General features: G+C 44.6%; 3 protein-coding genes across 6 annotated transcripts; all 3 read right to left on the reverse strand.

Moving 5' to 3' along the window:
• Window positions 1–1,430: 1,430 nt before the first annotated feature.
• Window positions 1,431–12,065, reverse strand: LOC119029443 (inositol polyphosphate 5-phosphatase K). The gene is made up of 13 exons (XM_037116252.1): window positions 11,524–12,065; window positions 8,581–9,207; window positions 6,497–6,604; window positions 6,181–6,289; window positions 5,984–6,100; window positions 5,394–5,569; window positions 5,034–5,145; window positions 4,724–4,833; window positions 4,420–4,630; window positions 3,279–3,416; window positions 3,119–3,184; window positions 2,933–3,037; window positions 1,431–2,728 (listed from the first exon to the last, which is right to left on the reverse strand). Exons 2-13 carry the CDS (start codon window positions 9,201–9,203, stop codon window positions 2,258–2,260), a joined length of 2,346 nt encoding a protein of 781 aa, XP_036972147.1. The 5' UTR covers window positions 9,204–9,207; window positions 11,524–12,065; the 3' UTR covers window positions 1,431–2,257.
• Window positions 12,066–13,784: 1,719 nt separating this feature from the next.
• smtna (smoothelin a) lies at window positions 13,785–18,058 on the reverse strand. The gene is made up of 8 exons (XM_037117388.1): window positions 17,876–18,058; window positions 16,981–17,069; window positions 16,609–16,684; window positions 16,389–16,517; window positions 16,248–16,281; window positions 15,123–15,240; window positions 14,844–14,995; window positions 13,785–14,716 (listed from the first exon to the last, which is right to left on the reverse strand). The coding sequence occupies exons 2-8, from the start codon at window positions 17,065–17,067 to the stop codon at window positions 14,569–14,571; spliced, it is 744 nt and encodes a 247-aa protein (XP_036973283.1). The 5' UTR covers window positions 17,068–17,069; window positions 17,876–18,058; the 3' UTR covers window positions 13,785–14,568.
• A 1,497-nt stretch (window positions 18,059–19,555) lies between these two features.
• slc35e4 (solute carrier family 35 member E4) lies at window positions 19,556–27,430 on the reverse strand. Of its 4 annotated transcripts, none has more exons than XM_037117913.1 (3): window positions 27,278–27,430; window positions 25,654–26,267; window positions 22,616–23,151 (listed from the first exon to the last, which is right to left on the reverse strand). In XM_037117913.1, the coding sequence occupies exons 2-3, from the start codon at window positions 26,246–26,248 to the stop codon at window positions 22,616–22,618; spliced, it is 1,131 nt and encodes a 376-aa protein (XP_036973808.1). In that variant the 5' UTR covers window positions 26,249–26,267; window positions 27,278–27,430. The 4 variants fall into 4 exon arrangements, with proteins under 4 accessions (XP_036973811.1, XP_036973808.1, XP_036973809.1 ...); XM_037117914.1 differs by lacking the exon at window positions 27,278–27,430 and adding an exon at window positions 27,058–27,204; XM_037117915.1 differs by lacking the exon at window positions 27,278–27,430 and adding an exon at window positions 26,502–27,034.
• Window position 27,431: the final 1 nt, after the last annotated feature.

The raw sequence follows: 27,431 nt of genomic DNA on the forward strand, positions 1-27,431 counted from the left end.
GGGGCGTGCTCTGAGTAAGACCACTCTACAGGCCCCGGGGTGAAAAGTAAACAGGAGCGCGTCAGTTAACCACTTTAACTTACTTTTACTTCACCGATTTTACTTGCTGTCAACCTTTCACTGTTTTAAGTAACACGTCAGCCTTCTTGTGAGCCTTCAAAATAAGGCTAGGGGCCATTCATCACAGTTTGTGGCCTTTAAAGGAAAAATTCGCCCGTGCATCAAAATTCAGTCATTATCTACTGACCCTGGAGCTGATGGAAAAGAGAGTGTAGTTTTTTTGGTCCACGAAACATTTCTGGAGCATCGCAGCTGAACAGCGTTGTGGTGTTCTCGCCGAAACAACTGATGTAAATGGAGACTTGTTTTAAAACAAACAGAACCAAGGAAATGGCTCCACACAGAGACACACACACAGCTCATCTGGCGTAATCCAAGTCTCCAAAAAAAATCCACAAATTGATTTGAAAAGATGTCATTTACGGCCGCCACTAAGCATTGCAGAGCTTGTGCACACAGTTCAGATGGGTCGTGCGCTATTGTTTCTAGTTTAGCAGCCACAGTGAAGATTTCAGCTTGAAAAAAAGGTGTAAATGATGTATTTTCAAATACATTTTTGGTTTCAGGGCTTTCTCAGACTTTGAATACACCGAAAGAGCTGCAAGAAGCCAATTTGTAGTTGTTTGTTGCCCCCAGCTCTATCAGTTGTTGAGGAGAATACTGCAACGCTGCATTGCGAAGCTCCAGAAATGATTTGTGGACTACAAACTTTGCCTGACTTTCCTTTTAAATGGAGATGATGAGTAGGTAATGACTGTGAGAAGGTTTCCAATTTTGGGTGAACTCATCCTTTAGGGCTTTTCAGCAGCCTGGAGAGGAGAACCTGTTCAGTTTTTTTTCATACAAAAGAAGCAAAAACTAAGAAAATAAGAACAATTGTCTGTAAAAGTTATATTCTTCATCCCTGTCATCATCCGGTGACCCCTCAGATTTACCTCTGCTAACCTCACCTACTTTGGGGGCAACTGAATTTGAAACACTTCTTTTTTTTTATTTAAAAACCTTATTCTGACATCATAACAGGGGGTGTGATTATAATCTCCTTCTATGCCAAATGTCATGGGAATTAAGCATAACTTTTATATTTCCCTGTTCAATCAGATAGAACTTTCAGTTCCTCTCTGAGTGTGCAGCTCCTTTTCCCTCTTCACCCTGGTGTCTCGCTCTTGGTTTGAGACCGTCTTCCTAATCCAAAGAGTGATTACCTTGATCGCAAACAACAGGGGCAAACCATAAGCTGTGCACACTTATTCACAACTCAGGATCTTCTTTGTCTGAACTACGTGCACGGACGTTCCGAGAAAGTGACATTTGTTTCCCCTCTACAGTTTGGAGCAGTATTTGTCCAACGAAAACAGTATTTGGTCAGATTCATTTTTCACTGTTTTATTTGCACACTCACACAGTTACATGACACTTTTTTTTTTTGTTTTCCCTTGAAGCAAAAAAACAAAAACAAACACATTAGCCTAAACATCCAGTCACTGATCTCTGTAGGACGAGGGCTGTATTCACAAAGCTGCTGAGAAAAAAAGAGCATTGATCTAAGATTACTGTTCGAGTCAGACGGCCACAGGCACGTTTCAGATCGACTGAAGTGGTGAAATGCTCTCGGATGCATTCCATTTATTTTTTATGAATACAGGCCAAGAACTATAGAGTGAGAATTTGAAACCATCATCTGGTCCAAAATGTACAGATTTAATTTATGTTTTATCACATTGACCTACACTATACACACACACACACACACACACACACACACACGCACACTCAACACCATCGACATGTATGGTCCGGAGTCCCCATTTTGATATAGTCACACAGACTGTTTACATGGATCCATATTGCTGTCAGTAACGACCGCTCGCGTCCGCCACAGGTTTACTCAGACTTTGGTTTCACATTCAATATGTTTGTTTACGTATGATATAGCTTATGAGTCTATAAAAGCACTTGTCATCGGGAGTCTGGACACGTCTTTGACCCCAGGATACACACAGTGTATGAGATGATGGCAGATTCAGAAGACAGAGAGCTGCAGGGCTACAACGCGGAATGTTCGCAAACTACATTAGGAGTCATTAAATGTGCCGCGTCTACGAGCACAGAGGGAATCAGATCAGACCCTGAATGCGTGGATACTGCTGTCGTTCTCCCTGCACGGCGCCTCCTTTCAACTACTGATGTTTAGATTCTATCCAGTGTTTGCTTCTCCTGTCTTTCCTATCTGTTTGACCCCCGTGGGGCTAACCTGAGCTGGTCTGTGTTCGCCTAAGATGGCAGCGACCAGGGCCTCCGGGGCAGTCACGCCTCCGCCCGGAGACACAGGGCTGCGGGGGCTGAGCGGGCTGATAGAGGGAGACTGCACGGTGTCAGGGGAGACCAGTCGCTCCTTCTTAGCAGCCGAGCAGGGCGAGCGGCTGCGAGAATGGCCTTCTTTAGGGCGAGGACACAGGCTGAGGCCCTGCAGGGAGGGAAGGGGGTTGGAGGAGAGAGCAGGGACAGCGGGGCTGCGGCTGCGACGGTGACGATGGTGGTGTTTGCCAGTTTTAGGGCTCGGGCTGCGGGAGTTCAGTGCGAGCAGAACCAGAGTGCTGTCATCTTCTGAGCTGACGTCCGAGCTGTCGGAGCGCTGCACAGTGGGGCTGTGGACTGGAATCTTGATCTGTTCAGGACGGAGGATTGGAGAGAAGATGAATGCATGCACAGGGGGTTGCTAAAAAAGGAAGCATATGATGGGGGGGGAAAAAGCGGGTCCAGCTCTCTATATCCTTCACTTTGCAGAAATGTGAAATTTATGTGTATATCCATTCATGAATATATCATAAGCAGCAGCGAGATGGCTGCAGACTGTCCTGAGTTTTCTTACCTGAATTGGTGATGACAGTCCGACAATACTGGTCATATTATTGCTGTAGTAGCCCAGGATGTATTCACAGTCATCTCTTGGCAAATCCTCCTCTGCAAATGTCACCTGGTGAAGAAAGGAACAGAGAGCAATTAACCTGGAACTCAGCTGTTATGTGAGTTGTGTTTTTTTAAGTATGTGCCACACCTGTGTCGCATGCTCTCCCTTGGCCCAGATGTAAGCCTGGTAATCTTTGTGATGTCTGAACCCGACCTGTAGAGAAAGAACAAAAGGCGTCAGTTGACGCTGGGCATCCGATCGTCAGTATTTATCCTGAGCCTTTGAGCAAAAACAATTTGAGAGCTACCTTGTATATTGCTACCCAGTCCCATGAGCTGCGCTGATAAGTCGCCGCAACAGTGAATCTGACTGTAGCATCTGAGACTTTACTCCACTCCCTGTTCACCTGCAGCTCCACCAGAGGCGTATTCACCTTGAAAGGGAACTGGGAAAAACAGCAGGCCATGAAGACTGACAGGTCACAGACACCTCCTGGTTACTCAAGACAATCCACATAACTTGCTGTGAGCAGTTTCATTTAGGGACTTTTTTCTTTGTACCCAACAACCAAAACTCCTCCTCCTCAGGTGAGCTGTGACGTCAGCGCACTTAGTTAGCTAGCCTCTCATTCACTGTTAATTTCGTTAACTATGAAGGTTCATCAACAACCTTTGTCATCAATGGCTCAAACGAGATGATGACGAGCTACAAAATTGTCTTTGATAACAAAGAATCTGCTGAAAATCAATGTTTCGTCTTCAATGATATGAGACAGGACATACAAATAATTAATGATTTTTTTTTTTTCGTGTTAAACATACGCAGGAAATGTGTGTAAATGTGCTGCTGCTGTAATGTTAGTAGCTGCGAGTTCCCGCCCAGAAAAAGCGGCATGCTAGCTCAGGACGTGGCACGGTTGCTGTCTTTTGCTGACACAGCATGTTCTTTCTGATTTGGACTTAGTTAAATATCTGACTTTTTGTTTGCTCAATGTTTCTGTCAATAAAAGTAGAGTAAATTACGAAGGATAAACTAAAATGTAACTAAAATGAATCAGCATCCTCTATCAAAAGACTAAGACAAAATCTAAGATGGCTGCCAAAATGAACACCAGCGCATTTTCTTCTGTGCAGCAAGACAAACGTCCCTGAATGAAACTGCTCAAAATAAAATCTGTGAATTATCTTGACTAAGCAGCAAATCATGATTTCTGGTAAGAGACATTGCTGATGAGTTTTTCAAACGCGTTGTCGGGGACTTCGAGCACCACAAGCCATCTAGTTTCACACATCTCTACGGCCAATATCTCCAGAGCACTAACACATCTAGATGGATAGGCAACTCTAATACAAATATTAATTTTTGAATTTGGGGGTTAACTGTCCCTTTAAATAAAACAATAATCATAAACACAGAATATTGGAGGAAATATGTTAATTTTGTCTCACATGCAGTGAAAATAGGGCAGAAACAGGCTTGTGGTCACTGATGGTGTAGCCCATGTGACTTCGGTACACATGCTGTGTCACTTTGGTCGCCCCACCCAACCATGAGGTCAGACCCCGCTGCAGTGCTGCATTGTGGGTAGGAACTGGGGAGCCGGTGCGACGAAGGCGCCAGAGGATGCGATCTGTCCAGGCAGGTTTCCTCTTCTTAGCACTGAGAGGGAGGAAGCAGAGAGTGACAGGCTGTCGCCTTACTGAAAAATCAAATCAGCTGGAGTGAGTCTGAGATGGAGAATACTGGGCGAACCTGGTGTCATACGTATGAGTCCCCACATCAAACTTATAAGTAGGGGGGAACTTGAGTGGTCCCTCATTGAAGCCCTCCAGGATGGACTCTGTGCTTTTAGCCATGTTGAGCTGTAGAAGAGACAAACAGTGAGAGAGGCAGAGCAGGTCACATGGCTCGAATTTGTGAAAAGGTGATGTTTGTTCCTTGTATGCTACAGCACCCTCTGTTGGTCGTGGTTGGCAATCACGAGACAAACAGGTGGTGGGAAGCCTTCCAGAAAAATCAGTCTGTCTCTGCTGAGGGGGGCGAATGTTTGAAGGTGCCTCACCTGATCTCGCTCCCACAGAAGAGGCAGCTTGTTGCTGTCGATGGCACATTTCACCACATGGATGTCGTAGTCCTCTATACGGAAATTTAAATCGCCAAACCAGAACACGACACTGGGGACAGAAATAATACGACTGACAATACAATTATGATATTTTCACTTCAAAAACTGTAGGATCATCATCATTATTATTATTATTATTATTATGTAAGAAAAAAAACTTACTGAAACAGAATATTTTATAAATAAATGTGTGTGAATAAATGATATTAATTGACTGCTGAACTGTGTTGTGCATCTTTTCTGTCTTCAGCTGGATGAATTCAACTCGTCCTGAATGTAAAAAATGATGTCACCCACTCGTGGTCCAGCACACCGGTGGCCGTCCCTCCGTCAAACTGCTGCTGCTGCAGGATGCTTTCAAAGTCCTCCATCCGCTGCTCCAGGTTCCTCATGTGAGCCGGCAGGTGACAGTTGAGGAAGCACAGCGGGTGGCCGAACACCGTCATCCTCGCGCTGACGCCCCCTTTATTTCCCTTAAGAGTGAGAAAGAAAAGGGACGGGGAGAGGACACGCATAACATCTTTTAAAATCAAAACTGTCTGTGTGTTTCAGCCGTATCTGTGTTCAGGGACAAAGTCGGAATGTTTTTTCCTGAGTCACAGAACCACAAAGCCAGACAGCCTGCTGCTGCACTGACCTCAAAGAGAAGGAGACTGCACCAGCAGCAGCCAGGGGGGGTTGATGCTGACATTAACACGCACGGGAAGGTCACACGCTGACATATGCACCCAGGCATGCACGGCAGGTGGGAGCACACACAACGCCACCTTTCAACATCCCTCCTCCCCAAAGCCCCCACAACCCTCCTGACACGGACCCACCACACATGTCTGCACTGTGATAAATCCCAGAGCGGAAGTGAGAAGTCCTCAATGCGCAGCACGTACCCAATATCCCCCAAGCCCTGTGCGCGTGCTCTCTGTCTGCACACCTCTGAGGAACGGAAGGTGGCAGAATTTAGAGAAGACCAGAAGCAGCACTCCCTGCATACGCTGGGACGCCACCTAAAAGGGACGACAAATAATAAATCAGCTTCTTGAATTTCATAACGAAGTGCGTCCATCAGATTTAACTCCGCACTGACCAGAACGTATCCAAAAGGGCTGAGCGTGTCCATGCAGAGCTCACTCCACTGGTCTGAAAAAAGCACATCCTTCAGCCGCTTGTTTATCATGGAGTTCACTTCCTGGAGTCTGTGCGATGCCAGAAAAAAAAAAAAAAAGAAAGAGAAAGAAAAAAAAAGCAGAGAACTGTCATTAACAAGTGAAAACGAAGCATCACCACAAAGGACAGTGACGGCTAACCAGACGGGAAGGGGATCAAAATATGCACAGATGACTGAGTGGGCACTCGCGGCTGTCTCTCTGGCACTGCTGAGCCTGGTAGAAATACTTGCTTACCCAATGATAAACATGTCAACGCTCCCATCGGAGACATTTGGTCCGAACAGAGAAGTGATGTCATCTGGCGGGACAGCTGATCCCACGTTCCATGTGACGATGTAGACCCTTTCCGGGGATAGAAGCAGTGGAGATGCTGCATTAGAATTAAGTGCTATATATACAGTCGGGGGAAAGAGGACATAATCTGAGCTGTAATCCTCAGAGAAATACCTCTCATCAGTGCGGCTGTATATAGAAAAAAAGATAAGCACAATTAAGCACTTCTTTGTACCTAGATGATGACTAAGGTGTGTGTGTGTGTGTGTGTGTGTATGTGCGCATGTGTGCGTGTGAGAGTCCTGGACGAGAAAAGAGATGGAGCAAGCTGTCCTCTAAAATTTCTTTACAGAAAGCCGTCACTGCTGCGACTAACATTTGTTTTTCATCAATCTGTTGACTTTTTTCTCAATACATCAATTCAATCATTTCTCTGTATCACATTTGCGAAGCTGGAACAAGCAAATATTTTTGACACACGTTATTTGAAATATGACCCAAGGTTCCAATCAGTTATTCAAATAGTTCCTGGACCAATCCATAAATCATCATTACAACAAACGTTATCTTGACTTCTGCAGCCACGCAAAAATGGTTTATTTATGCGACTGCCAAACTTTTTTTCAAAAGCTTACCATAAGATTTTAGGTCTATCCAATTTCAGTCGCCTATAACATGAAAATCAATGTACAGTAATTAGAAATTTGCTTGAGATATAAGCTATTATAGTCTATAGTTTATACTATACTGTACACCTGTATTTGTTTTTTGTCAGTGTCTATTATTCTTGCCATCTGTTATTCAGAACATGGACTGTATTATTAACTCTCCGTTGGTGCGTTCAAGGACATTTTTACATTTAAGACTTAAGAGCAACATGATGTCAGAAATGACTAAATTCAGGGTCCATGTAGGACAAGAAGGCAATAATGCCAGTGGTCAAAACCTAAAGGATCGTATCATACCTAACTGACTTTGACTTAGTGAAGGAAGTGCACAGAAAGTTGCCATGTAGTTATAGTGAAGAGAGAACACTATTACAACATACTGTCTGTTGAAAGGGCACCCTAGTGTGCACTTCATCACACGGGCAATCACTTCCTTAGTCGACCAGTGCTTTGATTACAATAACTAGATCCTGGCGACAACAACATAACAGAGGGGTTAGTCAGTATGAACTTTTCATGTCGCTACTATCTGGGCAAAAATAACTGTCATGCATATTATTGTCTTGACAATCATCAAACTATGATTAAAACTCGGAACTTACATGGAACTGAAACACACTGGGATCCATTTAACTCACATTCGGTTAGACATTTCTTTCATTGCATCACAGAGAGGACACATCTGCAGTTTGGAATCCACAGTATTTCCAACATTAAACAACATTCAGTGTTTTTTTGTTGGATACAGTGGGCAAACTCAGACCTCAGCCATAGTGACGGGGTGGGGGAAGAGTGCTCTCCCTTGTAGCGATTTGAAATAAATCAGGATAAAATTGCCATTTGCAACAAAACCTTAGATCGTCCCAGCCCCACAATAAGATGAAATAGATTAAAATAAGAGATGAAAACACAACTGGTGTCAAAGATACTGACATGAATATAAACTATATGATTTTGTAGTTAATGGATCCAACAGACAATATGATCTGTGTGACGAGACGTGTATTTGTGTCCAACAGTAGGACTGGCAGAGGTAGAAAACTCTGCAGACGTGTTTCCTTCTGCATATAAACACAGCTCCTGGAATTTAAACAGAGATTTTTACAGGCGGCCGTTGCTCATCAGGCAGGGACCAAACAAATGTGTGCCCCTGTGAAGCTTGCCAACAAAATGTGCCTGTGTCACTCCGTCAGTTTCACAAAGCTCTTAGTGAAATTTGCAGTTTTGATTCATGTGACATGGTCTGGCACGCATCAGCTTGTTACGGCCGCTGACTGCAAGACAGCTTCTTCAGCTGGAGGACAGAATCCCTTTAAACCCTCAGACAGGCCAGGTTATATGAAAATGTTTTAATAAAGGTGTGTTTGCTTGTCTCACCTGAAGTCGTTGTTCTCTCCCGGCTTCTCGGACTGTGCTTGGCTCTGTGTTGAGCTCCCCGGTGAGGGGCTCCTCTGCGGCTGAGGACTCAGGCCTGGTTTCGGGCTGAGGCTGGAGTTGGGGCTCAGGTAAGGCTGGCTGGTGTAAGACTGAGGGCTGTGGGGACTGTGGGGACTGTGAGGACTGTGAGGACTGTGGGGACTGTGAAGGGCGGAGGGGGAGGACTCTGTTGGCGAATGCGACAGGGCGTTGGCACTCTGAGGTCCTGGGATGCAAACTGGGATCAAATCTATTTCCTTGGAGGGGTTCACTGAGATCCTGGTCGTCTTTGGAGCAGGTTTAGTTCCAAGAGCGGTTGGTCTTGGCCGGCTGATGCTGGCGAGCGTTGTCGGGGTGGTCCCAGACTTTGGCTGCACTGACTGCACTGGTTCTGTCATTTTCACAGGTGCAACTGCGGCCTGCATAGGGCTCAATCTAGACTGTTTATTAAGCACCTCTGACGGGCCAATGAGAGGAGGCTCCATGATTTTGACCTGTGGGCCTCCGATAAACGCGCAAGGGCCGGGTTCCACTCTGGGCCCGCAAGGCTCGGTGTTGAGTTGTTTCTGCTGCAAGTGATCCATCAACCTGCAACAGGCAGCGTATGGACTGTTATAACACAGCAATTTGAGACAGAAACAAGATGGAGTGGCTTGCAGAGAGCATAAAATGGCACTAGTGACTTGACTTGAAATCTGCCTTCACTAAGGTCACAGGGCCTCAGCATCTGTTAGCGAGTCCTCAGTAATCAGTGAAGGATTCTCCTGCAGCGAGCTGAAGCTGAGCGAGTGCATCACATTATACTGAGCACCTGTCTGCATCACTCTCCCCAGGCATCACTGATGACGTTATCATGACAAGGCAATTGGGCTGAGGCGCCGGTGAAGCAAGTACCATCTTTGACTTCAGTCATAGTGGGAATAGTAGAAAACTACTGCATAGTGAAAAATGGCCCATTTCAGAATCATACACATTCTATAATTAGATTCTACAGGGTTATTTTTTAATGTTGCAGCCAATAAAGGTGGGTCTGATCATAACTACTTAATGTACTGCTGAGTATCATAATCTATAATATTACGTCATATTCTTATCAGTTGCCTCAATGTCTGAATTAACAGTTTGAAGCTGCAAAATAAAGGGGGATTTTTCACACTTCATTTTCTAATCCAAAGTGAATCCTCAGAGTTGACCCTGGGAAGATTTAGCCCAATTCCACACGCAAACAGTTAACCCAGATTAACCTAAGCCCAGGTTTGTGCTATACGAATGTTTATATACTAGAAAGATCCATGACACTATGTTTACTTCAGTGCCATGTCACACTGACATATTTTAAACTAGGGCTATGTAAACTTTCAGGAGGCAGTCCCACAAACTCAGGGCTAAACCTGCCCTGTACCAGGGCCAGAAATTGAGGCAAAGGCCGGGTTAGCTCACTTTGGACTGTGCCTCATGCTGCGTATTGTTAGCCCAGGGCTATCCTTAGCTAAGCTAAGTGCTGTGTGAAAAAGCCCTTTAGAACTGTATAGTCCAGGGCTAGTGATGGAACTGGGCCAATGAAATGCAGTGTGAAAAGGCTTTAAGTGAACGCTTTCTGATCCTCGGGCAAACAGCTCTCTGAGCCCGGGGCTAAGTGTTGTGTGGAAGGTCCGGCTTAAGTTCTCAGATAAATGTCTTGGACTGAAAAGTGAAATATTTGTTGCCAAAAATGTGGTGGAGTAGAAGCAGTAGTAGTATGAATATGGACACTTATGTATTTAAGTACATATACATATATAAAATGTAAATGTGAGAAATTGCAATGACGGAATGTAACTAAGTCAAGTACTGTACAAGTCTGAGGTAATTGTACTCCACACGAGTATTTCCAGTTTCCACTGTACTACATTTTGGAGGCAAATATTGTGCTTTTTACTCCACTACATTTATTTGCTATCTTGAGTTACTTGATACTTGATACAGATTTCACAGCCAAAGCAGCACTTGTTTAAATGTATATTTTATCCACAATAAGATGTGAAAAACGCTGATTACGATCGTCAAAAAATGCTGAATATCGAATCCATCAACACCTTGTATACATTATATACTCACACGTAAACATATGTATAATTCACTGATTTAGTGATTCCCTTCAGATCCTAAAGTCCTTTTATTATCAGATACTTTCAAGTCTCTTACCCAAATACGCTACAACACTGAGTACATGTACTCGACTGATGCTCCACCAGTGGGCTGAGGAACTAACTCTGTACCTCTGTCCTGGATTACATCCTGGTCGCCTAGCAACGTTTAATTAGCCCATGACCCTTTTTACAAAGCAAAAGACAGAGCTGCTGGCGATTATTATGGGATGGTATCTCAGCGTAAAAGCCTTTATTGCCGACCCATTTGATCCCTCAGTCTGGTCTCATTGTGGCGAGGTGACGGGACACACAGCTGCAGACGGAGGAGCACATCAGACAATGTCAGCACACACTATAGGTCACAAGGAGGATGTGAGGGGAGGACAAGTGCCTCCCACCATTTTGTTTATGTGCCCTCCCACACAGAAACAGATACACCTCTGTTTAATCATTCATGATATGCAAATTGGGATCTCTTTCATGTGACCACAGTAGTAACCTGCAGCACGCAGCTCTGAGGGCGGCTGGAGATCAGACAGGGCTCCATTAAATGCAGTTCAAAAGTGAAAACTTTCAGATCCTCAATAGAAGAAACGGGCCTTTTATTTTGTGGTCTTTCATTTCATAATCCATGAGCCTGCGAGTCTGAATGACAGCCCCGTTATCTACAAAGGTGCGCGCCTGGAATCGTGAAAAACACCCAAAAACGCAACAATCAGCACAAACACGCAGCTGTGGAGCCTGATCACAGCCCCCCTGATAACATCTGGCTTACCTTTCCTGCGTTTTTCTGTTTTTTTCTGTCTTTTTTCTTAAATTTCCAAGGTGAACCGTAAAGGTGATCTCACAGATCCACAGAGGGGGAAGAGCATCAGTGTCTTTCTGTCTCGCACGCCAGTCAGCTCGACAGCTCCGTCACCGGGCAGGATCGATGTCTGGTCCGAGGGACACACCGACCCGGGCAGCCTGCGGGACGGATGCGACCACGCCAGCGGGCAGCGGACGTCTCCGTCACGGTGTCGGACGGCGCCGCAGGGCTGTCAGGACAGGAGGCGGTCACGCTCGGCGTGTCCGGACTCTTGCATGTTGATGTTTGTACCACAACACGGCGGCTGATTATCGTTCATCCCGCTGAGCACCCGCTGAGTGCAGCGCGGAGCAGCTGGCCGGGGCGGCTGTGCACTTCTCGGTCACCATCCCGCACGCACCTCCCGCACACCCACCGCGTACACCGACCCGTCACCCATCACGCGCCTCTCCCTCTCTCTCTCTCTCTCTCTCTCTCTCTCTCTCTCTCTCTCTCTCGCTCTCCCTCTCTCTCTCTCCCTCTCTCTCTCTCTCTCGCTCTCTCTCTCTCTCTCTCGCTCTCTGTCTGTCTGTCTCTCTCTCTCGCTCTCTCCCTCCCTCTCTTTCTCTCCTCTCTCTCTCCCTCTTTGCTCTCTCCCTCTCACCCTCTCTCTTCTCCCTTTCTCTCTCTCTCTCTCCCTCCCTCCTCTCTCTCTCCCTCTTTCCTCTCTCTCCCTCCCTCTCTCCTCTCTCACCGGACACCTAAGGGGGCGGGCAGAGCAGGAGAGGCAAAACAACAACAAAAAAAATCAGCTACCAAAGTGCAGCCGGCCGAAAATAATTGAGCATCTGTCCTATCAGTGACGCATTAATCTGGCATTAGTGCGTCACTGATTGCCACTGAATTGATCAGCACGCCAATAATTACATCTGAGCCTGGCAGGGCTACCTATCTGCCCCCCGTAATGTCTGTATGACAGCTGGGTCTGAAAAGAGCTGTTGTTATTTGTGCCTAAACAAACTTAAACTGACCTTAAATGAGGTCACAATTTCATGTTTTACTTTGTTTGTATATGGCGGACCCTGCCATCTTTCCACCTTCAAACAGTGTTCTGGGAACCTTATTTTCCTCTGGGAGCAGCTTGTTTATTCAGCTGTGGTAAAATAAAAAGAGCTTGTAGTTAATCCTCGTTGGTGTTGTAAATATTAAATGTCTGAACTTATTCTCCAAAACTACACAGTGCCCCTTTAAAGTGAGATTGTGGTGGGACTACTTTTTAATTTTAATACTGTCCCCCTAGAATGAACGGCAAGAAATGATGACCTTAAAGTTAATTGAAGCTGAAGGATGGACAGACATTTTAATTTACTAAAACAGATTATTATGTTCCTTTTTTAACCCCCCCTCTCTCATTTCTGTATCCTGAGAGGTAGTAAATGTTAAATAATAATTCACCATTTCTTACATTTCATTAATTTATGTATCTACTCTTTTTTTTTCATCTTGATTTTTTAGGTTGTTAAGGTTGTTCGGCCTGTTGGATGAAGGCTGCGATAGGATGAGTTTAGGATGTATCTCTATGATTTTGTGTTGTTGTGATATTGGTGTTTTTGGTTGGATGTTGGTTAGTGTGTTTACTGTTTCAGTCGGCTCCTTGGGGGAGTTATGTCATGTCTCCGTTGACGACGACCTCTTACGGGCTTCCATATAAATAGCTCCAAAATGACTATTGTTCTTATTGCTGCTACATTGCGACCAAAGCCTCTCCAACTAAATACACACAGGTCTATAAAGGTAACCTGTGATTATTGTAGTCATTATTAGCTCTTTGTGTAAAGAGCATTGATTATCAAGCAGGTGAACTGTGCAATGTGTCAATATGTCCATTTGAAAAGCTGCTTTGATTACAAGGAGTCCTCGGTGCTTAAGGAGTATTAGAGCGACTGTATGGTGTTGTTCCTCCATGAAGTGATGGGGAGGACAAGAGGCACATGGTGGAGGCAGAGGTGGAGATCAACCCCTTGCACATGTCAAGCTCACTAAACACTGGGTACCAAAATGTACAAATTGCCCTTCCTGTCAGTAAGTGCCTCACATTCTTTAAGCTCAATGCCCCGAGACTTTTAGATGTAGCACTCCTGCACTGCACTGACTGATTACAGTCCTCTATAATAAGTAAACTGAATTTAAGAATACCGTCACTGGAGCGCCAGTGCCCTTTAACTGTATACAGGAAACACTCAGGCAGCGGAGGTTCAAACCATTTATACCAAACTCCTGTGTGATGGTTTCAAATGAAACATGTGGCGTTCCTGAATATGTCATCAGGAAAATTAGATACCATTCAGTTCAGAAGAATCTCAGCGTGTACGATGGAATGGATGTTTAATAAACGTGTCTCGCACAATCAGGCCTTCAACAGCAAGGTCATAAAACGAGAGTAGCATACCCAGATTCTCCGCGGCTCCGACTGGGATTAATGCAGATGTGTAATCTCAGAGGAATGCGCTGATCCGGACCGCCAGCTGTCCACCGAGTGAACCTAAGTCCCCGCTAACACACCAGACCAATACAGACACTTCACATTCACATTTAAACATTCACACGACGCGTCGGCCAGTCACATCACATGCTTAAAGGAGAAGTTCACCCCCAAAATAATTGGAAAATTCAGTCATTATCCATTCGACATCGTGCCGATGGAAAGTCGGGTGAGGTTCTGCAGTCCACAAAACATTTCACAGCAAAACCGTGTTCTCCTAAACAACTGAAGTAGATGGGGACTTGTTTTAAGATGTCAGAAAAACAAAGGGAAAGAGACATAAGAAGGCTGACGGACGACAGAGACTTCACCCGACTTTCCGCCAGCGTGAGGGTGAGCACGTAATGACTGAATGTTCATGTTTGAGACAACTTTTCCTTTAACGCTTCCCTTCAGGGCAGCTCTAAAGGTCACAGAAAAAATGTAAATATTCTGCTGAAAAAGGTGCACAAAATTATTCTTTCATGCTCGTGCGAAATCATGACAGCCGACTACAGCCGCTTCTTGGTCTTGACCAGGCCTTTCTCCACCAGGGAGCGGTAGAACTCCTGGATGTACGTGTACACGCACTTCCAGTCGGGCTCTTTCATCCGGACTAAGTCGTCGGGGTCGAGCAGAGGGGGGCAGCCTGCCAGCCTCCTGCAGACAGAGAGCAGCTATCAGACGACTTGACAGAAAATGTGACACAGAACCATGAGGTCACCCTGCTCTCATCTCGCTCCAGACGAGATATATCTGCTGCTTCATATAAGGAATGAGAGCTCACTCTGCAGTGCTGAAGGCCAGCTGGAAGTTGTCCCTGGGCTTGTTGGGGTTGAGGATGGAGTACTCGAAGGCGTCAGGGAAGAAGCGGTGCACCAAGGCGCAGAAGGCTATGCCGTCTTTCCAGCTTGAGGAGAAGTTCTGGATGTCCACCCCCTGTTTCGTGGCAGAGGGGAAGCAGTTCGAGAGAAAAAGAGGCAGAGAATGCGCGATAAGGGGGCAGAGCTATGCACATATATAGCACCACGGGGCAATAATTCAAAGAGAGCCGGGGCATGTTTACCTCATATGGCTCTGTTTTGGCCCTGCACCAGTCTAGAAGCATCTGTTTGACATTTTTAGCGTTGGGTGCTGCAGCAGGAGGACATTTCTGGGCTGAAGCTACAGCAGGACCGGGCTGACTGAGAAGAAGAAGAAAAAAAAAGGACTAGAGGATACACACCGCGTGTACAAAAAGTGTGGCTTACATCATCTTTTTACTTGGCAGATGCTTTGCATAGGAAAACTTAATTTTTTTTCCTTGGTTTGACAGGATTAGTAAGTGGTGACATCACAGGTCGAAGAGGTCAGTCTAGATTCAGATATCTGATATGAATTAGGACTGACCTCATATTTAACACTAAAGATGCAAAAAATAGTTGATTAATCATTAAATGAATTGAAAGAAAATACAATACCAACTTTGATGATTTTGATGATTGGTTGATAAATTTACTCTATTTCAAGCAAACAATGTAAAAATTTACTGGTTCTAGCTTCTTAAATACAAGGATTGTCTGTTTTTTCATGACAATAAATGAAGAGTTGTTGAGTTTTGGTTAGCTGTTGGTTGGACAGAAGAAACTTTCTGAGGGCCTCAGTTTGGGCTCTGGGAATTTTTGATGAGCATTTTTTTATAACATTAAATAGACAAATGTTGCATCGATTAATAATGAAAATAGGCAGATTAAATGTAACATGTCAAGGATGTGGCCACCTGAGTTTCAAAGAAGGCTTTTGAATCAAGGACCAGCATCGTTTTAACTAAAGGTCCATTGTGCTACATTTGGTTACACAGAGCGCTGGAGTTGCAGAAATTCAAAAAGAGAGGCCCTCTTGAGAGCCAGTGTTCGGTTTTGTCAATACCTCTTCTTTTTTTTTTCCAATGCAAAATACTTTATTTGTCCCCGGGGATCATTTCAATCTATTCTGGGCTCCTGTAGAAACATGGCAGACTCTGTTGAAGAGGACCTGCTCCAGGGTAACATATATCTCTGCCAGCAAATCGTCTTAATCCTACATACTGGTCCTTTAAGTGTCAAAAGAAGCAACACCAGCAGGCGTGTCTGGGATGAAATGAATGCTTCACTTGTTCATTGTTGGTTTTTAATCCGCCCTTCTTGCAAAATGTACCATAAAAGCGACTCACCCGCCCACTGATGAAGAGAGCTGACCAGGCGGCTCTGTCAAAAAGCAGATAATCAAATTAATATCAAGACGCTCCCGTCGTTTGAATAAAACATCAAAGCATCACAGGGCGTCAGCGAGCGTCTTCACAGCATGAACGTACTGTTTGTCTGCGGCTGCTGGTTCATGGACGCTCTGCCCACGCTCACACCTCCGCCTGTTGTTCCCCCTTTGCTCAGGCCCTGCTGCCTCAAGTCCTGCTGCCTCGAGCCCCGATCCTGCTCCCGCTTGTCTGATGGGAGACGGCGAAGAGTTTTTGGAAAGCAAGCAAGGCACGGGTGGAAGAATGTGGACCTTACATGGGAGCAAGCATCAGATTCTACCTCTCTTTCTCTTGAGGAGGTCCCTCAGCGCGGCACGTATCATCCGTCTCTCTTCAAAATCTGTGGCACCGTCCAGCTAAGCAGACGAACAACTGGTTTGTCACAGTGTTTTCATTTTTTCCATACAAGAAATCTGTGATCGCTTTCCTGTACTTCAGAAAAACGTGTTCTTCCAGTGAAAGAAGTAAAAAGTGAAGCCAATTAACTTAGATTACTGGGTTAAAGTTCAATGCATTTTCAAATATTAGAATCTGTAAGCCCTTTAACTCCTTCCAGACTCTTATAACGCCGCTTGCATGACGTTTGGCGACGAGTTCAGTCGATTTCCAGCTGGTTTTTCCACAAAGTCAAAGTCACAAATCATCGGCTCACCATCTTGTTGAGAACCTCTTCGTCCTCGATCGCAGCCAGCTCCTCGCTGGTCACCAACGCCGATCCAGCCTCAGTTTTTGACTCCATGCCTGAGGAGTAAATCAAATGACCTGTTTGTCCATTTAGAGAAAATGAATTGCCAACTACTGCTGCTCTTTCAGGCAAATATGTCGGTTCCAGCTTCTTAAATGTGAGGATTTGCAGCTTTTTTTTTATCATTTATGACAGTGAATGAAAAGTCTTTGGGTTCTGGACGGTTCGCTGGACAAAAGAAGCAACTTGAAGACGTCGCTTTGGGCTCTGGGAGATTTTGACGAGCTTTTCGCAGATATTTTATGCACTAATCGATTGATACTGAATGTAATTAGCAGATTTACTGAGAATTAAATTAACTGTTAGTTGCAGCCTTTCTGGTGCAACAGAAGATGTGTTTTGAAAGGACTGAGCCGGAGTCAGACGTTTGAAAGTGGGACTTACATTTTTTTTCTCACACGGCCCAAGTAAACCTAAAAACACACTCTAAACAGCGTGCAAATGTCACAGACAGAGCACAAGTCACATCTCGATAACTCAAACATAAACAGTTGCGTGAGTCCTAACAGAGACAAACTGAGCAGCCGGGGGGGGAAAGAAATGTTTGTCTCTGCTGAAGCACCCGTGAGGGTATCTCAGCAGCTGGCTGCGTGCAGCACAGACGGGGCAGAAACACGCACAAATATAGCAATGTGGTGGAACGTTAAAGATCTGATAACAGTGTGAAACTATGTGCTCGAGGTTGGAAGAGGAGTCGCAGTTAAGCCTGGTGGCCCAGGATGGGAAGCATTAAGGGATGAAGACACGGAAAACACGCGGCGAGAAGAGTGATGCGTGACCTCTGAGGGTTGATGTCACTCACCTGTCGTCAGGGTGTCACCGGTGGCGGTTTTAGAAGTTTTGAGCGCTCCCCTCTGCTCTCCCTCAATCCCTCCTTCAGACTTGTGTGGAGAGCTGTGAGAGCTCAGCCCGGAGGTCACACCTCTCACCGCAGCGCTTCATAAGGATGCATGTTTGGAGAGCGAGTGGAGGTTGCTTACATTAACCACCCAAGATGGGAAGAAAGAGGAGGAGGAGGAGGAGGAGGAGGAGGAGGAGGAGGAGGAGGAGGAGGAGGAAAGTCTCTCCTCCTCTTGCCACTGCATCCTGGATGATGTCATGTGAAACTTCACGGGCTCTACCTCAGCCAAAACTTTTTTTTTTTTTTTTTTCCTTTGGTAAAATCACAATTTTCCCTCGGTTACGCATGATTCGGAGGGCGCCTCAGACGACTTTGGGCTTTTGGGGCGGAAAGCAAAGAGTTAACAAGGGCAAAAAAAAAGTGAGGTGCACTGCCTTATTCAGGCAAAAGGCTGAAGAGTAGCACCCTGTTTACAGAAGCAGAGGAATGTCTTCAAGAGTACAGAGCACACACACACACACACACACACACACACACACACACACACACACTCAAACATAACTCTGTAAGAAAACAATTCCTCAACATTAACAATGATTATTTAGTGTTTAAAGGTTAAGGCAGATTTAGAGAATGTGCAATAAATCATAGAGCAGACCAACTGCTCCACCGAGTGGTGAAAACTCCCAACTGCTTCAAAATAATCTCAGTGCACTGATGTGTACGACCATAAACTGAGATTCAATGGGCCTTTTTTGTTCACAGAAGGCTTTTTGACTTGTTATAGTGAGAGAAGCACAGTTGTCAGTGCTGACACTATCGATGGTTCCTGTTCTATTCAAGTGTCCCAGTAAGAGGCGACACGAAACACGCCAGGATCCTGAAAGCAAAGCGGCTACATGGAGTTCAGCTGTCATTCATTTTTATAATTGACACCTGTGCTTTCAACACTGCACAAGAAGAACACACGCTAAGTTCACCGATAAATGACAATGCATTTATCATCTACTCACTCCCATGCTGATGGAGAGAGGCAGGTGAAGTTTTCGCAACAAAACAGTGTTGCAGCATCCTCCTGAGCCACTGAAGTAGATGGGGACTTGTTTCGAAAAGGTTGAAAAACAAACAACAATTTGACACTGATTTGGTGCAGTTCAAGTTGGTGCAGCCACTTCACACAGTGCGCGTTTAGGATCCCAGGGCTTCTGAACCTTGAATTACACCAGACAAGCTGTATGGAGCAGTTTGTTTGTTTTTTTCCTCACAATTGAACTTAAAATTTTCATCCGCATGGGGTGAATTTTTCCTTTAACGTTTTCATTTTGACAGTTTGACTTTGTTATCGTAATCATGACACTGAAGCAGCTATAATGAGCTCTAACTTCTTTTGGTTCTGGCGGCCCCTTTGGACAAAAGTGGCACAAGCATCACAATGTACTGTAATAAAAGTAAAATATCTTCAAATACTCTCGTTCCTTTATTAAACACAGCTGTATTTTCTGGATGCATGGCACTGAGGTGATGTATCTTAAATGTGGCTTCATAAGATTTGTAACTGCAACATGATGATGGTGAAACAAATTGGTTACAAGCAAGGTGACAATGGCAGACATGAAGACGAAACTACAAAGAATCTGCCAGTTCTGTCTTATTTTCAGGTCATATACCAGGATCATTATTAAACTGAAACATAACCACTTAAAATCTTCTTGTAGCACGTTAAAAGTTTTATCTTAACATTTCAGTGATCATAATGTATTGTCTATTCCTGAATATTTTTAAAAATGTTTCTGCATGTAAACAGAAAATTAAAGTATCTGAAAAAACAAAAAAAAAATGGCAACAGCTCTGACTCAGTGATGAGGTGTTTTGGTTTGGTTGGTGTTTATTGTACCAGTCCATTTCAGTTTTATTCAAGCAGTTGCAGATCACATGTGTATGAATCGGCCACATCTTCTCGCCGTAGACAGAAGCACCTGTGGCTGCTGTTGGCATTCAAAGTATTAACAAAGTTTTTTTTTTTGTTGTTGACAAAATGACAAATCAAATCACTCCCCTCTCATCTGCATTATGTCCAAATAAGGCTTGAGGCAATCGTTTCATTCTTAAACCAGTATAGCTTAAACCAGCCATAAATGACTATAAAATACATAAATATAATAAAATAACTATTTACACCCGACTAGCTTTGCAAACAATCAAAAATCAGTATGTACACAGGAGGCTTTGAGGGCAGCGTCTTCGTACCTCGTCAGTGCAAAAGTTGCTTTGCCCCGGACTCACAATCTGCACAACGTGAGAACAAGCAGCTGAAGCTGCAAACGTTTGTGGCGGTTAAAAACAAAGACCTAAAAACTAATAAACGGCGCTGAGGTGTTAGATATATGTTGACATCTGTGATCAGATGGCTCTTCTCCACTGAACGCCATAAAATTCATTGTTCACATGCTGCAGTTTTATTGTGGTCGCTGAACAGCAGCTTGATCTCAGTCCAATAATTAATAATCTATGAACACAAGGGCATAACAAGTCCTATTTAACAGCTGAGGTATTCAATAATGTAAAACCAGTGAACTGATCTGCTGTACATAATCCTTGGAAGACCGCTGCCTGATAAAATATTGAACCAAAATGGCCAAAATAAACATTTATCTTTCTTGCGCCTTTCTTAATTGACCTGGGATTTACAGTCTAACGTTAATATGATATGATGCTCATGTAACTTTATGAATGGCACCTTTAAAATATTATCAGTGACACATCAAGTGAAAAAGTTTTAAACACACATTTGGGCTTGGAGAGCTGCAGTAATAGTTGATCAAAAGAAAATGAGTTGCCAGTTATTTAAATAATTGATCCATCACTTCAGTTATTTTTCAAGCAGAAGGGTCAATTACTGCTTTTTATTCTGTTGCTGCTTTTTATGTCATTTATGATCGTAAATGATTAGTCTGGACTGTTAGGTGGATAATAGAAAATTGGAAATTGTGAGGATGTTTTATAGAAAAACTATTAATTGTGAAAATAACTGGAAGATAAATCGATAATGAAAATAATGGTTGGTTGCAGCTCTACCTGCCAGCATTATTTTAATGGCAAAATATGCAGAAAATGTGGCAGATGTCATGAAAAACATCTTCAATGTATGGCTTTGTTCTTCTTGTGAGAACTCAAACTGTGTGCGAGTGTGTCAGAACCATTATTACAACACAGAATGATATTAAAAAAAACAAAAAAAAAAAAACTGTCAAAGTAACATTTGGCATATGATACATGTAGGAGGGAGTGTAGAGTAACAGACATCCCGGATCATTGAAGATGTTTTTCGGGAGCAGCGGCATGCAGTCTTCTGCCTGGCGTACCTCTCTAAAAGGAGAGGACAGGAGAGACGAGCGCCATCCAATATGACATGTGTGCATGTGCAAGACACTTCAGGACCAAAAATCTACAGCATTACAAAGCCAGTGATTCCTATGGCCATTCAAAAAATAAATAGTTTTTTTTTTCCATGTAAATATTAAAAAGGGGAATAAAATATGTCACAAAATAAGATCACGTCAAGAAAATGCCTTTCAAACACTGAGCGAAAACATAACACTGTCCAGCAGAGGTCTGTTTTTTTTTTTTTTTTTGATATGTGCTGGTAACTACTGTTTTTAAAAACGTCACCCACAAAAAGGGAAAGAAATTAAACCTGACAAGCGACACGGGTTAGGATCTAAGAAGCAACGTTAAAAGGACAGCTCAATATTCTTTCTCCTCCTCTCCCCCACAGGGAAGAGGCAGCTAAAGTTGAGTGAGACTCCTTAGAGGACCCGCAAACCTAATTATCGTGGAGCGCTGCAGTGAGCGCACTGTTGCAAAAGGTGGAAATAATTGGACAAACTCTACAGAGACCGGCTTGAGAACAAAATGTAGGCCCTTAAGTGGGGAAGCCACACTGAGGCTCATAGGGGACGGACAACAACACGGAGCTCAGGCCTCTTATCAAATGTGCTTCAGTAGAGAAAAAGAGGCATCTCATTGCACAGAAATGTTGGCTTTGTACTTTACTGGACAAAAGTCTTAGCGTTCTAATTTCACAAGCTTCCCGCTTCACAAATTAAAAAAAAAAAAAGAAAAAAAAAAAGCTGCCACAAACCCAGTTCCTTACCATGATGACAGGGCTGGGTGAATGTCAGGTAACAGTACTATCAATATATATTTTTAATACAAATTGTGCCCTATCAGATTTGAGGCAGAGGGCTCTCTAAGCCACGCCCCCATAAGCATCACACAAGGCTCTCTGAGGCCTGCCAATATCCACGACAGCCACCATAACCATCGATTAGAGCCCTCTGTAAATGAGAAGGTTTTCACAGTGGAGTAGTATGAGTGACAGTGTGAGTACCTCATGAGGTAACAAACAGTTCAGTGTGCTCATGCATGCATATACCACAATAGGCTATGGATGAGTGCTTTACAGATGAAGGAGAGAATTGTAACCGTCACCGTGATAGATAAAGGCAACCTCTGTCCTCTCTGCAGACTCCAGTCCTGCGTGATGAATGAATTGGCACAGTGAGGAAGTCAGAAAATAAAAACTATCATCAGTGACGTTGGCATTATACGGTCACACTCCTTCTGCTGCTCGAAGGAGGAGAGCACACACACTTTATCATTTAGCCTTCAATGCTTTATTCTCTCCTTCATCCATTCAGTTCAGTCCGTCTTGTCTTCCAGTTTCCCGTCCAGTCTCTGCTGATGATATGTGGGTTCAGACGCGCCACCAGCTTTGTCCAAGTCCTCTCCACCCGCAGTGTGAAAATCCATCTGTCCAGACTTTTGAGCTTTGGCCTTGCGTGCGTCCATGTAGCTCACGATAAACTCAGAGTTCTGATATATGAGCATGCCAGACAGCGTCAGCACCGCGCCGGCACAGCTGAGGGCAGACAGCTCGCTGCCGAACAGCAGCTGAGACAGCAGCAGGTTCCCCACCACGCTCAGGTTGCCGAGGATGTGCAGAGTGACGGCAGAGGTGAGCGTGATGACGCAGCAGCTGGCCAAGTTGTACATGACCGAGCCGATGCAGCTGAGCAAGATAAAGACCCACAGGTGACGGTCGTAATGCAGCGGCGACTCCAGCACTGCCCAGTTCTCTAAGGCCAGAGCGGCCACGGCCAAGATGCAGAAGCTTGGAATGGACATCAGGTAGAGCAGGAACACCGAGTTGATTTTCTCCTCCTGGAGTAAGATGCCTGAGTAAACAGAAATGAATGCTGTGGTTACAAACATGACAGTGTTTGTTGACAGACAGTGTCACATGTAAATCATGGTTATGACTGGACACTTTTAAACAAATAGTGGGACAGCGAAAAGTAAACAAGGTGACTGTAACAACAAGTGAGAGACGACAAGGTGTCTCTACAGGTACTAGACATTAGAAATGCTTTTCAAGACCTTTACAAGATGATTTCTAAGCAAATTTAAAGTCATCTTGTTCTTGATCAAGCACTGAAGGTAAGTACAGAGCTGATTAATATCAGAGCCTGGACAACATATTTTTATGTATTTTTTTACGGAAAAAGCTAAATGCAAGCTCTAATGCAGAAAAAGCTTGGGGTAATCTGAAATTGTTAAATTCCCAGTTTGGTTTATTTGTTCAGTGCATTGAAGTCATTTTGGACTGGACCCTGGTCAAACTGTAAAATATCCTGCCTCCATTACATATCTTTGTCATAGGAGTTTTGTAACCACATTTGAGGAAACACTGCAAAAATTGTGTGTATAGCAGCTGATATATCAATATCTGAATTGTTTCCTCCAGCATCAGCCCCAAAAATCGACTTTCGATAGTATAAGTTTAATCTGAGACATTTTAAAGACCATTTTAAAGACCTGTAGACACCATGGAAGATGTAAACAGAAGACCTGAGAGGTGTCAAAACCTAAACTGTTTCATAAAACTCTACGGACTGGTTCTCACCTAAGTATTTCGTGAAACATGTGGTGTTTTAGTGGACTCTTTGGAGGACAGATTTCTTTGTTTTCGTAGTAAGGACAGACTCTGCCAACAGCTTTTGAATGAACTCATTGGTGAGCAAAACAACCTGTGCAGCCGTCTGAGAACAAGAAAATGACGGGTTATTATGTGTAATGTGAACTGATGTCTGGTCATGCAGGAAGCAAAACACACCTTAAAACTCTTGATTATTTCGTAAGAGCTAAGGCAGCTCGCTGTAAACACTTCATAGTGTTTATCGACACATGGCAGCGCTAAACCTGTGAAATGCTTTGAGTCTTTAAACGAGAAAAGGTGCACCACCAAAGTGTGTCAGAGAAAAGTAAACTTAAAAGGTAAACTGTAAGAAGAAGAACAACAAGTAAGTGGATGGAAATAGGTTATTGAAACTTGACACAGCATCGTCCGGCTAGTTTGGCACCTCAGGATGGACTCCAGGTTTTGGTCATGATTAAAAATAAAAATAATGTGCTTCAGTTTCGTTCTGCCGGACCTTGTTTACGCTGCATAATTTTGATCCAAATGCCAAAGCAGGACTTTCCTTCCCGTGTATGGGCAGCATCTGCAGTCCTGTACTGTGTTGTCACTGAGTGGCTGTTCTGAAACTTTGGGGATATTAGGGGATTTAAAGTGACCATCCTCTCGTCAGAATCATGCCTCTGTAGCTGTGAGGTACAAACTATGTAGCATTCACGTCCTTCCGAGAAAAACTGCATATCTGCTTTAGTGTTACGCAACTATTAACTACAGGGCCTCTCTTTATATTTTTAGAAACTCATTACCTTCTTTTTTTTTCTCTGACAACTGCAATGTTGTGGCGACTAATGGAGTTAGAGGGGCCTAATCCAGTGCATGGAGAAACCAACTTTAAACCAATTCCTTCCGCAAATTGATTCCCTGAGAGTACAGGACATTAGATAAAAAATGAGCACATTGGATTAACGGCTGTGAAGGAACAACTAAGAGCATGTGACATTGATTTAAGAAAGGAATGTCTTGTTCACGGTGCGTGTTCATTTGAACTATAGCCATACACTATGTTTCATAATGGGTGTTTTGTTCTGAGAGTCAATTAATTTCACCAGGATAATTCACTCCACAAGAATAAAGAAACAAAGAGACTATGAAGAGTCCCGGGTATAAATATATTATATCCTGTTTTCTTATTCTGAAACATGTTGCAATAAAGGAAACATCCGTGAAGTGAGATCTCTCTGATCTGTTACTAAACAGTGTTTCTGGGCCTCTCATTTGTTTTGGTATTTCTTGAATGTGGCTTGTCCAAACAGACTCAACAAACATGGCTGACGTCTCAGAGAATTTTCAAAACCTCTATAATGTTTCTATCTCTTTGGGATGAACTTATAACAATCAACATAAACACCTGGATATCAAAGGTCATCATGCCCCAGGTTGTGTAGAAACAAAGCCCATATTTAGACACAGACACGTAATAATGTTTGCAAGACGTTTCCTAAGAAACAAAATATGTGCCAGTGAGGCATTCCACCCTAATGTGTGGGTGTGTTACAGCACTGAGGATCGAATCACTAAAAAGTTCCAAGACCGCAGACTGCTGCGACGTCCAAGGGGAAACACTAGAATAACCTCTGATGTCTGTGAAGTGTGATGATGAATTTTCCAGCATTTCCCTTACAAACTTTCTATAGCAACAGCAAAACAAGCGTCAACTGTCTGAGGTGACAAGCAGGACAGGAAACACTGAGGAGGCACTTACTCTGCTGAATGGACTTGACACCCCTCAACATGGTCGCTGCGAACACAAAGAAGCAGCCGGTCTGGTCGAACTGGACCTCTCCCATGATGCTGAAGGACGCCCCCAGGCAGATGGGCATCATGGCTGTGTATTTGAGGATATGGTGCTGCTTGCCCAGGATCAGCGTGGAGATGGCCAGAGTAAATAGCGGGGTGGTGGTGTAGATCATTTGTGCGAATGACAGCTGGACATAGTTCAGACCCATGTTCCCGAAGGCGATGCTGGCACAAAATGTCAGACTCAACAGGAACACCTTACATTTGGCGCTGGGGGTCAGGTCCTGCTCTCCTGCTCCTCTGTGGCGGATCACCTGCAGCTTGATCAGCCCATAGTCCACCACGATGGCTGTCAGCATGTGCAGCGCTGACAGCAGCAGGGGGTACCTGAAGTTGTAGACGGCGAATATCCATTTGTTGAGGCTGGAGATGGTGGTCCCCGTCACCAGCCAGACAATAACAGCTGACAGCAGATGGAGCATCTCTGCGGGTGGCCTCCTCCTCCTGCCCCTGTCCTGCAGAGTCGCCTCGCATTTTGAGAAGCCATCGGCGTTGATCATGTTCGTATCATTGTCCTCTCTGAAAGGCAAACACATGTTGAGTCCGTGCTCTCATCTCCAAAATGAAAAACACACAGGGTCGAATCCGGCGACGGATCGGGAAAAAAAAACCGCAAACAACATGCGACACGGCAGTTTTTCCCTCCTCTGCGGTGAGAGCCAGCCTTCTTTTTGCTCAGCAAACCTGTCTGTATCTGCGCCGCCTACAGACACGTGTTTCTATTTTGCATGACGAACCGGTTGTGTAACTTACCCTGCGCAGGCGAAATGACATATGCCAGACCGGGAAGGCTGGCAAGGGAGGCGGGAGGAAAGAGGAGAGGGGAGAGGAGGTGCTGGGCGGGATGGAAAAACAGTACGCGTCTTCTCCCTGACGAGGACCGCGGGGATTGGCTGTTATCCTGACGGTGACGGTTCAGTATGATGCACCAAAAAGCCCAGGAGCGGCGTAGTAAACATCAGCTTAGCTCTTAGGTGGCAAACGGGATAACCAGATCTGATAAATATGATCATCATCAGCAGCTCATATGAGTTTTCTTCTTTAAATAGCAGCTCATTTCATTGCCCGGGGACATCTTGTGATCCCCCCGCCTCCCCGAGTGTACCGGAGCAGAGGGAAACCCTGACAACTCACTCTGTTGTTCCAAAACACGAACCGTGTAGCATTTTTGGCTAGTTAGTCAGGCAGCAATTCATTGAACGCCGCTTTATCACAAAAACAGCGAGGCGGCTCGGTAACCATGAACACAGCAGCAGTACAGTCCTCTGTCCGACAAAATGAAAGGGTACGGTAGGTTATGTTAGCTGACCTCTGCCGTGAACCGAGCTGTCACACGACACCTGCCAGCTGAACGTCTCTCGGGCTCGTGCCGTCATGCTAACGCTAAAGCTAGCCACCGTACAAACTAAAGAGGAGGTTAGCGCTCGTTAGCTAATGACAACCGTTACGTCTATCATCCATTCAAGCAGTGAACGCTGGCAGCACCACGACCCCAGCCAGCGACATTCTGTCTCAAACGTTGTCCTTACCTTGTTATCCGACGTGTACCTTGACAGCGCTGGCAGCATCCCGTGGATCTCCGTCAGTCGGTCACGGTGCCGTCAGCCAGACCGAGGCGGCGGACGCGCTCCGGTGTTATTGGAGGGTTTATTTAAAGGGCAATGCCACAGTATTTGGTGCAAG

Source organism: Acanthopagrus latus, chromosome 12 (genome assembly GCF_904848185.1).
Source record: "Acanthopagrus latus isolate v.2019 chromosome 12, fAcaLat1.1, whole genome shotgun sequence".
NCBI lineage: Eukaryota > Metazoa > Chordata > Actinopteri > Spariformes > Sparidae > Acanthopagrus > Acanthopagrus latus.

Coding starts and splice junctions, on each gene's coding strand:
- LOC119029443 (XM_037116252.1), bottom strand. CDS start 9,203: ATGGATCACTTGCAGCAGAAACAACTCAACACCGAGCCTTGCGGGCCC. Junction 3,185..3,278: donor ACTGGGTAGCAATATACAAG/GTAGCTCTCAAA, acceptor CTTTCTCTACAG/GTCGGGTTCAGACATCACAA. Junction 3,038..3,118: donor AGGGAGAGCATGCGACACAG/GTGTGGCACATA, acceptor TTTCTTCACCAG/GTGACATTTGCAGAGGAGGA.
- smtna (XM_037117388.1), bottom strand. CDS start 17,067: ATGGAGTCAAAAACTGAGGCTGGATCGGCGTTGGTGACCAGCGAGGAG. Junction 16,518..16,608: donor CCTCCTCAAGAGAAAGAGAG/GTAGAATCTGAT, acceptor GTCTCCCATCAG/ACAAGCGGGAGCAGGATCGG. Junction 16,282..16,388: donor CCAGCAGCCGCAGACAAACA/GTACGTTCATGC, acceptor GCTTTTTGACAG/AGCCGCCTGGTCAGCTCTCT.
- slc35e4 (XM_037117916.1), bottom strand. CDS start 26,248: ATGATCAACGCCGATGGCTTCTCAAAATGCGAGGCGACTCTGCAGGAC. Junction 23,152..25,653: donor TGTCAAGTCCATTCAGCAGA/GTAAGTGCCTCC, acceptor CTGTTTACTCAG/GCATCTTACTCCAGGAGGAG.